Below are 11,975 nucleotides of genomic sequence, written 5' to 3'. Positions count from 1 at the left end.
CGATACTACACAGCTCTCGTGCATATGTATGCACACATGTGTATCCTTTTGTCCATTCCTCCTAAATTCCGCATCGGAGAGTATATTCGACGAATTTTGTTAGATCAGATATCATCAGCTGTATCCAATATAACTTAAAATGTCGGCGATTTGACTAAAAATGTTGGTTGCCTTATGATGAGCGTTCAAAAGACCTTCTAAACGTTTTCAATGCAACAGTAAAGTTCCCACGATAAGGTACCTCCTTCCCCAACAGCTGATGTGACTCGTTTTATCTCTTGTGTAAAACTGGATGAGCTGGGCGATGCTGAACGACAGTTGCGTGGTATCCGAACGCTCAACTACAAACAATCTTTGAATTTTATGTTTTTTTATTTTTTCAGATTATTCTAGAACTGGTGCCCGGCGGCAACGAAACGACAGTAAAGAATACTGTCCGGTTACTAATGAATGCTGCTCATCTGCCGGGTGAATGTAGAACTCATCTTTTCTACAACCAATTATTCATGGTGGGAAAAAAAACTGTGTAGAGGGATTGACCTCAAAATCTCAAAATTTCTTTTTAGAATAAAATATTAAACAAAAGCACGGATTTTGAAGCCAATTTAATTAATACGCGCTACTACCTATGTAACCCTGCCATTATATGACAATAAGAACAAATATTTAATACAGGAGAGATTTCTCAAGTGCTAAATAACGAAAACAGACAATACAAGTTGCTTTAACAGCATTTCGTCTCAGCAAGATGCATCGACTTTGGCTTTTGCTCCATGCAAAAAAGTGACATAGATAACAAGTACTGGAGAATTACATTTTTTATATTCTAAAAATCGAGAAAAAAAACTGAAATATGTAGATTTTTCTTTAATGATTTCTGTTGGAATATTATTTAGAGATGAAATTTGGGATTTTCTATAAAAGCGCGAGTCTCAGTCGTCTATAACCCCGATTCTCGACCTCTAGGTCCGGACGGTCCTCTTAATCGTCTGTTTGAAAAGCTATCACAAGTCACTGAGTAAATTCAGTACACTTATCCATGTGTTTTATATTATCAGTAACTACGTATGCTTCTATAAACAATCCATTTTTAGTCTGCCATTTGCTAGATATAGCTTAGCAATTAATTTTATCCACTAGCTAAACTGTTGTCAATAGTACTGGATGTGAAAGAAATAGCAAGAAAAGAAATAGAAAGAAATGCGTGCGTAGAAAATGCCAACCGTGCCTTCACCCTTGTCCATTTTCCGCATTTCTACAGAAGTCCCCCTTCGGCCACAGAAAACGGGCCTCGACGCGTCCGGAGCGCAAGCGACCCGCAATAAACCTTCGCCACAGTCGGGGGCAAGAAACTTCGACATTTCGGCTTTGGGCGAGTTCGGGCCAGTGAAATAGATCCATGGCTGACAGGGATGACGGACATGGCCAGGAAGATCGTGCGGAAAATATGGAGGAGGAGGTGGAGGGTGACATTGGTCGAGGGGGAGCTGAAGGCGGCGCAGGAGGAGGCGGCCGCGGGCAGGAGGTCGAGGCCATCGAGGAGGACGTGGCCCGAGGTGGCCATGGACCCCCTCCTCAGGGCCAGGGGGCGCCGCCCTTGCTCGTGATGGACGAAGAGGAGCTGCCGCAGGAGTTGGTCCTGATGGAGGAGGTGGAAATTGAGGAAAGTAAGCAAAAGGTTTCTTTGTTTTGCTGCTTTTGTTTATATTCCAACCCACTCCACAAAGTTGTCTTTGGTGTCATATCACACACTTGTTACTGTTATTTGTAAGCAAGAGTCAGGCTATAAACTTTCACCATTGGTTCTCTGTTGGGCAAAAATCTCCAGGATGCATCTTCAGTATATGTGCCCATAAGTCAAACGCGCCTGGATCACACAAAAAGCGATTTTAGTTATATCAATCTACCTTTGGTATCTGAGGATGGGTAATGGGTTAATGTTACTGAGAGCGACGCACAGAGATAGAGGGAAATGGACACTGCCATCTGATGGAGCATAAGAATTAGTGTCATAAACAACACCGGTACAGCTGGTCTGGCTTCATACCGACCACAAAATGACAAAAATATCCGCTACATTCCACCATTCAGACTAAGTCCACAACACCCTATCACACAGCCAGAGTTCTCAATGTCGCATTTTTTGTAAGTTGGGCCAGAGTGCTGATAAAGGAGGGGTAAAGAGGGGCTTCCTGTCTAGGGAATGAGCAGAAGGTAGGAAGGTTTAGGTTTGGGTATAGGGAAAGTTTGGACTTGGGTTCACACGATACCCTGGTCTTGGGACTTGTCTCTGGAGGGTGAGTCACTCTCGGTAATAAATACCTTAAGGGTTCTTGATAATGTCTAGTGTGCATTTATAATGGTTTTAGTTGGTGCTAGTCAACAATAGCAATATTACTAGACCCAAGAAGGCCTATCCTCAGGGAATGGCAGGAGGCAATTCTAACTAAGATGGCCACACTATGTACATTCGTCAGTATCATAAGCTTATAGACTTGAATGCTATGAGCTTCCTGGAAAGGCCATAGGTAGCAGTGTGTACCCCCAGTAAGTTATCTAAATACCCTTTAATTAATATTGTTTTTATATTTGCTGTAATCCATACATATCTAACATACCCCCCCCCAGTCATTATGATAAAATCTTACACAATGAAATTTTAATTTATATCAATGAATGTCACTTGTCTAATACAAATCTACGGAAAATTTTCCGCGCATGTCACACAAAAAGTACAGTAAAATAAGTGTGTGGAGTGGATACCTTGACGAAAACTAAGACACTTTTCATCTATGGCAAAAGGTGCGGAAATCGAAAATAACGGAGATACGCGATGAGATAGAGCACGAAAAAAAACAACTAAATATTGTAAAAGAAGACCCCATTGTCATATTCGGAAAATTAACCAAATCTACTGCCATTTTTTACTACACCTGTCATTTTGACCTTTATCACAAAACGAACTAAATGTGATGTCTCGTGTTGGATACCAAAGTGCACATTGTTCGAATGTTGTCATGAGCTGCTAGCTACAGGATTTCCAATGGTCCATGAGGGTGAAGTTTACTATCCTTCACCCTTGCATGGGAGAGGGTCATCACTAGGGAGGACATTATGTCCATACCTCAGGAACCTATTCTTACTTGCCGTTACCAGAGGTGTAGTGTGCGTCACGGAAGATTACCTAACATGAAAATATAAGAGATGACACAATGTTGCTTATTGTCTTTTTTTTTCTCTCTCTTTTTTTTCAAAAATTGTAAACTACCTGGGTTGATAATGTTGAGTCTGCTCAATGAAAATGGCCTAGATACAGCATAGCAAATGAGATATATACTTTGGAAAATGGCAAAACAGCAGAAATAGCAATGCATAAGTGATCGCAGGGTGTATTATCCCTGAAGGATTTTAGTCCGTGTGTGCATTGGAAAGGACCCATCTTGTTAAAGGAGTTTTCAGAAGTAAATTTTATGCTCATTTTTTTATTCCACAGGCTATTACTGCTATATTTGGTTAGCAGACATTGAATGGAGTCCATTGATAACAAATTTGAATGGAATTTAAGATTTGAACCTATCCCAGAAATTTATATACCAGTCTATTACCTCCATATACCAGAGACCCCTATGTGATTGCTAGAGACTGCTCTCTGTAGTCAGTAGAAACATTTTATTGAACTTCCATGACAACTAACAAAAGATCAGCCAGTAACTGCTGATGCATCAATGGTGCTCAGACTCTCCCTAATTTGTTCTTGCAATATAGTGTTTAGACGGATTTCTGTTTTGATGCAAATTCTCTGGGAGGTGTACAAGCTCTGTCTTACCTGGAAACATGTGGTTAAGGTTTGTTGGCTTTTATTGGCACACTCTTAAGAGGCATGGAGGCCATTTGATTGACAATGTGTCATTTGTAGTTACCAAGTGTACATTAAATATGTGTGATTTTTATTCCTATAACTCTACTTCATGACAATAACACTTTATCAAGTGATCACTGTGGCTTCCGCCCTTACAGCTCTCAAGGAAGACAAGCAGTCCTCTATTAAGATCAAAATTAGACTGTTTTTTTATTTGACAATAAGTTGCCAATTTTATCTTTCTAGAATATACATGTTGTAGGTGTATGCTTGCCATCCCTGAGGCTATTATTGAAAATCTGTTTCTTTTCACAGAGAGAAAAAGTGATGTTTGTATTATGGTATCATGGACACACATTAGGTGTACACTCATTTGAAATCTTTTAATTAGTCTAGTGTGAAAACAGTAGAGTTTAACAAAATCAGCCTATTCCTTATGCTGTCTTTTTGGAAATATGTACATATAACATTTCTTTATGTATCCTTTTTCATAATCCCAATGTTATCTATTCTGATAGATGCTTAGGTGTGCAGTTACTATCCATCTATTTTCTTTCCAATGTATTTTCTACAGTTTATGAAAAAAATATAGATATGCCTCTGACATATTTTTCATACCAACCCTGAGGCAAACTTTCCCATGAATATATAAATATGCCATGAAAAAGCTACAGATTGGAGACACATTTTGTATAAATTTGATATAGGTATTCTGATAGCTATGCCATTCCAAGAGTGTCACAAATACTTTAAACCTTATTGAAGAAAATATGATGTTTTTTCCTGTTTTTTACTTTTGTAGTGTTTCCTTTTATGTAATATATTTACATTAATCCCTATGCCTATAGATCCTGGTATGTAAGGGTTCTTTTTTTATGTTTTTCATTAGTGTCTATGAAAGTTCATTAGTATGACCATATGTTCAACTGATCATAGATTTTCTGGTCATTCTGTTCTGGCAGTTTTGAATTATATAAATCACACAATACAAATGGGTTTACGATACAGATTTTGAGATGACTGTATACCAAGATACTCAACATATTTACAGTTATTTTGGGCAGAGAATTATATGTGTATGTTTAAAGATGACATTTTTTCTTTTTTTCCTTTAAGTATAAGGCTCAAAAAATATTTAGTACAGCACGGAGTGTTAGTTTCAGATGAAGACAGTTGGGCACAGTATGAGAGTTGTGAGGAATCCGATGGGGGCAATGGCAGTGGTGGAGAGGACAATGGAGAACAGTTTGATGCAACACTCCCTTCCAGACATGTTGTTAGTATTGGCAGTTTGTCATAATCACTTTCATTCTTCTGAATATTCTATTTCTGTATACTGTTCAGAGCAGTCTGTCATAGCTAAGTGAAATTCTTTATTACTAGTATATTATTTGTATCCTATTCTTCACAAATGATATATAATGTTGAGTAGTCACATAGCTTATGCAGATTTTATATTTATGGTTAATGAGTAAATAAATCACACACCAGCCAGGGGTTTTATGAAGTGTAGTGGATACAGTCTCACTTGCATTTTTCAGTACCTTGGTGAAACCCAGGAACTCAGGGGCCGCACAGTCCAAGATGAAAATGACTACGTGACAATACCTCTGCTACTGCACAACTCCCTCATGAACCTTGTGCTCATACCCACACAGACTCTTCCTATGACCATCTTCCATCCCCTACATGTGTCCATGTTGCGAAACGTCATTGCCAAGGACCGCACATTTGGCATTGTTCACACCAAGTAAAGTGTATTCATGTTCTTTTTCTTCATTTCCTTTTTTATATTTCCTGTATTCTTATGCTTAACCCAATACTACAGGAGCTTCATGGGCCAAACTGGACCTCTCACCAAGCACTATAGGTTTTATATCATTGTAGTAGTGGCCAAACAAGCAACCGGCTGTTTAGTACACACATGTTTAGTACACAGCATGTATATATAGTCCACCTATCAGCAGTGGGTTAAGTTTAAGATTTAGGATTCATATTCAATTCTTCTATATTTTACACAATGCTGTGTACCACAAATTTGACATACAGATTGTGTGTGTGTGTGCGTGTGCGTGTGCGTGCATGCATGCGTACATCTGTCTGTCTGTCTTTCTGTATATGTGTGTGTGGCTGTATATTTGTGTGTGTGTGTGTGTGTGTGTATGTGTATGTGTGTGTGTGTGTGTGTGATTGTGATTGTGATTGCGATTGTGATTGTGTGTATGTTCATGTTTATGTATGTATGTACAAATGCATTTAAATCTGTGTGTATGTGTACAGTAACCACTTTCTGTTCCTTTTTAGACTCAACCAAGATGGAAACTCTGAGATGGCACGCTATGGCACCACAGCTGAGATATATGAGTACCAAGAAGAGGAGCTTACTGGAGCCCTGACCATTAAGGCAAAAGGGAGGCAAAGGTTCAGGGTTATGTCTACAAGACAAGAGACAAGTGGGTAAGTATAGGTTGGAATCTTATCTCTCTCTTCTCTCCTTCCTTCACTCACTAAGAAATATAGGATTAGAGAGTGAGAGAAAAAATAAATATGAAAATGGTAATTTTTGCTTTTCTTATTGCAAGATTAATTGTTGCAAGAGTAAAGATCTTACCAGAGATCCGAATGGAATGCCCTTTTGAGATGGTGCGTCTTCGATCACTAGACAAACTTACGCTACCTCGCCCACAAGAAGACAAGCCCTATGTTGCACATTCTCGTGAATTAGGTAAGGTTTACAGTGAAAGATGTTATTCATAAATCCACGTACAGTGAAGGGAACCACATTAGTAAAGCAGAGAGTTGTTTGAGTAGAAATTTGTTGATAACATTTAGAAGAGAAGATTGATGAATCAACTTTTTTTTCTTCTTCTTTTTTTTCTAGTAACTGTGAGGACAGCAAACAGCTGGCTTGTAAGGGGAAGAAATGCATGGTTGACACCTTGGCCATCCTGGGTTTATAATCAGTATGATGACCTCTTGCTTGCCCAAAGACTTGTCAATGAAATAAAGAAGACCACCATGATACAACCTAACTTGCTGAAAGTAAGTCCTTGTTAGTTTATGCTCAGTGGAACAAGAAATAGTTGAGTTATATTTATTGGTCAAATATGTTGATAAGTGTTTGTTGAACTGTTCAAACTTTTTCCATAACTTAAATTGTAGAATAAATGAGAACAAGCTATTTTGATGTCATTTGTCCACTGATTTTAGAGTTATTAAAGAAGCTTCATTATTCATAGTGCTGAAATGAATGAAAACTGCCAGTAAGTTTGCTATTACTATATTGTATGTAATATGAAATACCTGTTATCCCTTTGAATTCTATTTTTTCTTATAATGAAGCGTAAAAGTGTGTGTTGCTAAAGCTTACAGATTTCTATAAATATTTTCAAAAATAGATATGAGTTGAAAGTTTTTTACATATGCTGGGAAGAATGGGTATCAAAATATTCAATATAAGTATTTTTTTGTAACATTTTTTATTGTATTTGTTGCATTTTGCAGATACAGAAAGGAGATAATAACTTTAAGATTTTTTATGTACAGTATACTTTTTTGTTCTCTAAACTATAAAATCAACATTGGCATTATGTCATTGAGCACATTAAATGATGGCTCAACTGTAAATGACCGCCTGCCTTGATCTGGCCCACCAGCTTCAAGGAGTTGCAGTGAAAGTCATGTTTATTGTTTATGAAGTCTGAGGTTTCCCATAACCTTTTAGTTCTTTTCCAATTATTTATAAATTCTGAGGCCAACATGTTGTCAACCTGTAGTAAGAAGCTTAGAATGTCAAAGCTATTACTTAATTTACCTGCATGATAATGCAATTTTGAGTATTCTTAAGTTCTGATCTTTACACTACATGTTATGCTTATTCCTTGCAGTTACCCCGAGACCCTCAGGAGTTGTCTCACTGGGCAGCCATCAACCTCCCACTTGATGATTCCCACAGACTCACCCTTCTTGGTCTTAACACACCAACACAACGTTTAAGATATATACTGTCTGTTATCAGTAAGGTACTACCATTTTATCCAATTCGCTGCTTTGTATTAGATATGATGAACCCACTCATGACAGGTGACACCATACTGGACCATGTGTCAGAGCATAGGCAGAGTATGAATCAGAAACACAAGAAAAAAAAAAAAAATCACTCTCTATGCTCTTGGCTGTACATAAACAATTGTTGAGGTAATTTAGACTAGGAAAGTCTTTAAGCTTACTTTCGAGGGGCTAGTTCTACTCAGTCATGACTACCTTGCTGCCTGCACATAGCCCAAAATCTGGGCATTTGGCTTGCTCGAGTGGTGACCACCCAGATATCTGGCTTGTGAGCCCACTCCACATGAACTAATGTGTACTTTTTTTTTTTTTTTTTTTTTATCATCATCATCATCATCATCTTAGTCATATTCAGGAATATGATCCTGAGTATGGAGATAGTGTTCTCCCAGGAGCTGGCAATCTTCCAGTCATGGTTTCCATATGGTATATTCAACATTCATTTACCAATCCTCCAAGAGCATTCATGGCAAGTCATTCCTGTCAGCCTGGCCTCCAGCCAAATGTATTTCTTGACTGTACCAGAGTAGGAAAGGTCTTTTTTCAGGAGAGTGTTAAGATATTTCCATATAATCCTGATTTGTATCATGGGAACTAATTTGCTCCACATGTAATTTTTTTTAAATGTTTCTCTCTCACCTGCAAGTTGCTCATTTCTTTCAATTATATATTGTATCTCAAAACTGAATTGATAAATCATAACTGTCTTCCATGTTTTTTTCATGTTTTATATTATGAATGACATACAAATATTTGGTGAGATCCTATTAAATGAAATGCATTTAATGAATGAAGTTCTTGCTAACATTTCACTGATTTAATATTTCAGTGTAAAATGTTGATTTGTGTCCGCTGCAATGAAGTGATTGGTGACACAGCAGATATATTCTCTATGTCTGTGGAGGGACCTCAAGGAACTTTCGTAAATCCTGGAGGTTATGTTCACGAAATGTTAACTCTTACCAAGGCCACTAATCTCACTTACAATGGGCGACCATCCATACAGCACTCATGGTTTCCAGGGTAAGTGTTTACTGTCGTTGTTATTCTGTGAGTTCAAAATTCATACCCTCTTAATCATTTGTCAAGTAGGAGCCATATATGTGGGTGATCAGTTTCTGGAACAACTTACCTTTCAGAAATTTCCTTTAAATCACTTTGCAGCATCCTTAGATTTTGAAATAAAGTAGAAGTGTAGGTTGTCAGGTAACTTACATGGAAAATAGTTGATACTACAGAAGAAGGAAAAAAAAAGACAGTCTTTCCTTTTATTAAGAACTTCAAGTGATAGTGAGTTTTCAGTAATAACACTGATTTTCCAGCAACTCTGATAATAGGACAGTGCTGGATCCTTTTGCCAGACCAACAAAGGTTACATAATAATCATTTAATAACATTCCTCCAACCTTATGCACTTCAATCTTTAAATTGATGGAGTTGCACTATAAAAGTTAAATGATTTTGTGCCAGAGTGAGTATCATCAGAGGCTTTGAGTAAATTAATCCAGTACTTGCAGGAAATTCAAGTATCCACTCATAAATTTATCCTGATGAAAAGTAGTGGTGAACCATAGGTTTCCATGAAATTAGTGGCATACTAGTAATTGTTACTTAACCCCTCAGCTATTGTGCAGGCACACCTTGTATTTGTTTTGTGTAAAGAATTATTTAAGGGTGTGCAGGCTAAAGCCAAGGTTCTCCTGGCCTTATCCAAATGTGGAACAGGATTCAAATCATGAATTATAATATCTTGGGAATTGGAAGAGCCAGAGCTGAACTGCTTTTTGCCCAAACCCACAACTATCTTTTTGATGAAAATGGATAGGGGCATCACAATGTCATTTTAACATCAATATAAGTACATTTTGATGGCTATATTGAATATGTTTATTGATTTTTTGCTAATCTGATATATTTGTAACAGTATTTTGATAGATAAGTCCTCATTTGAGACTAAGGATAAATGATTTAGCACTAGATAATAAGCAACATTTTTAAAACTATCATGAGTCATTGTACATACTAAGACCTATTTCTAGGACATAGTTTTTAGGGATTCATGTTTTTTCCTGATTAGACTTATATAGCCAAAGACTCATCACAGATAGTAGAAAAATAGTAAAGACTATTATGCTTTACATTTCTAATTATTTTATGAATCAATCTGGACACATCTACCACAGGTGTGTGGTATTATACCAAATAGTAAAACAAGCTCTAGGGACAGAGCATTATAAATTTTTTCCAAGTTTTTCTATTGTCATAGGGGAGTCTGCATGATTTGAAATTTGTTAATGATGAACTTTAATTAATATCAAACATAAGACTGTATTTGTGTTTGACAGTTGACCATTTCCCTATAATTCTAGGTATGCGTGGACTATTGCCAATTGCTCAAGCTGTCACAGTCACATGGGATGGAAATTCAAGGCAACAAACCGGAAATTGAAGCCCCAGAAGTTTTTTGGTCTTACACGAAAGGCAGTTAGAGCTAAGCTGTTTTGGGAAGGTGATGAGGGCGGAAATGAGATGTGTGATATGGGCATTACTTCAGGTTGATTGAAGCATTTTGTGCAAACTTAACAGATGCAGCATGTAAGGAAGGGAATCATAACATGGATACCAAGTTAAGATTTATTATTATATAACTTTCTCTGTGTATAGGAATATTTCTTGATTGTTATATTGTTTAAATTCAGAAGTAGTTTTCTGTGGCACATTGTGTAATTGTGTCTACACTTTACATGAAAATATAGTGTTTCATCATAGCATATATAGTGTAATACAATATATTACACCATTATCATATGTAAGACCTTGAAATATTTAAACTTTTTCTCAACAGTGTTTTGAAGGGTTGTAATATTAATGAATATCTAGTCATAAAGACTCAAGTGAACTGTATAGCCACACAATGTTTAGATGCAGCATTTGTGTTCAGAATTTTACAGTTGGGTGAGAAAGTCATGATGTTGAAATGTGCCCATTCACTGTTTTCTTGTTTATGATATTAATTCACTTTTTAAACTTCTGATATTTGTGTTCCCTTGCATAATTTGATGTAGTTTTTCAAGCTTTCCTTTTCACTTGTTAGTTTCAGATTCCTATTTCAAGCAATGGGAAGACTCTTGTAGTACCTTTTGTGAAACTGTTTTAAAAATGCCTTGACAGCTAAAGATAAATACTCCCCCAGAAACAGTGAATGGTGCCAAATGTATGGAAGAGGTCAAATGATAGGCTATAGTGAAGGTTTTACAGTCGGTAACAGAAAAGGGAGATCAAATTGTCAAATACTGTATTGCAAGTCTTATAGGCTGGTTATATACTGTACATAATTTATGTAGCAGTAAAAAGTGAAGTGATCTTATAACTTGTTATTTTAAAAGGTTTTGCCACTTGTGTTTTGGTCAGACAAAATATATTTTTTTGTCGCTATACTATGCTAGTTGTTGTAAGAGATAACATGTGACTCTTTGGCTTTATCAGCAAATGTGGATATTATTATGCCTTATGTTGTCACAGTTCTTTCCTTCCCTATTTTATTTTATGTTTTCATTATCTCACAAGATTTACAATTTATCTTACGTGGATAATAGTAGTATCATTAGTATTGTGATAATTCTTTCTGTTGATTTTCATAGTCAGTGGAGCAGTTGTAAATGATTGTCATCATTTTGATATTATTTAAGCCTATTTTAGTTTGGATAGTTTTGAGGTTTATATCATTATAAGCATGCCCATTATTGTTTGTGAATGGAGTACCCTATATGTAAATTTGAGTGGCAACACACAACAGCCTATTAAAGGAAGTGGGAGGGTTATTTCATACATTTGGATTGCTAGGTGGAAGGAGATTATGCTTCTCCTTGATCTCTCTCTCCCTCTCCCTCTCCCTCTCCCTCTCCCTCTCCCTCTCCCTCTCCCTCTCCCTCTCCCTCCCCCTCCCCCTCCCTCCCTCTCCCTCTCCCTCTCCCTCCCCCTCCCTCCCTCCCTCCCTCCCTCTCCCTCTCCCTCCTCCCTCCTCCCTCTCCCTCCCTCTCCCTCCCTC

The 11,975-nt window shown here is 37.3% G+C and overlaps 1 protein-coding gene across 2 annotated transcripts; it reads left to right on the top strand.

Moving 5' to 3' along the window:
* The first annotated feature begins 1,296 nt into the window (after nt 1-1,296).
* LOC125045028 (protein cereblon-like) lies at nt 1,297-11,881 on the top strand. 2 transcript variants are annotated; one of them, XM_047642063.1, is made up of 9 exons: nt 1,297-1,667; nt 5,023-5,135; nt 5,401-5,609; nt 6,164-6,316; nt 6,442-6,584; nt 6,741-6,901; nt 7,747-7,881; nt 8,757-8,950; nt 10,297-11,881. In XM_047642063.1, the coding sequence occupies exons 1-9, from the start codon at nt 1,400-1,402 to the stop codon at nt 10,484-10,486; spliced, it is 1,566 nt and encodes a 521-aa protein (XP_047498019.1). In that variant the 5' UTR covers nt 1,297-1,399; the 3' UTR covers nt 10,487-11,881. The 2 variants fall into 2 exon arrangements, with proteins under 2 accessions (XP_047498019.1, XP_047498018.1); XM_047642062.1 differs by having other exon boundaries at nt 1,298-1,667; nt 5,017-5,135.
* The last annotated feature ends 94 nt before the right edge of the window (nt 11,882-11,975 follow it).

The sequence above is a fragment of the Penaeus chinensis genome, chromosome 36 (assembly GCF_019202785.1).
Source record: "Penaeus chinensis breed Huanghai No. 1 chromosome 36, ASM1920278v2, whole genome shotgun sequence".
Lineage (NCBI taxonomy): Eukaryota > Metazoa > Arthropoda > Malacostraca > Decapoda > Penaeidae > Penaeus > Penaeus chinensis.
This window is presented reverse-complemented; position numbering and strand designations above follow the sequence as displayed.

What these genes read in the sequence shown, in the direction of transcription:
- LOC125045028 (XM_047642062.1), top strand. Translation starts at nt 1,400, where the DNA reads ATGGCTGACAGGGATGACGGACATGGCCAGGAAGATCGTGCGGAAAAT. An exon ending in ACAAGACAAGAGACAAGTGG is followed by an intron (nt 6,317 to 6,441) that starts GTAAGTATAGGT and finishes TCTTATTGCAAG; the next exon opens with ATTAATTGTTGCAAGAGTAA. An exon ending in TGCACATTCTCGTGAATTAG is followed by an intron (nt 6,585 to 6,740) that starts GTAAGGTTTACA and finishes TTTTTTTTCTAG; the next exon opens with TAACTGTGAGGACAGCAAAC.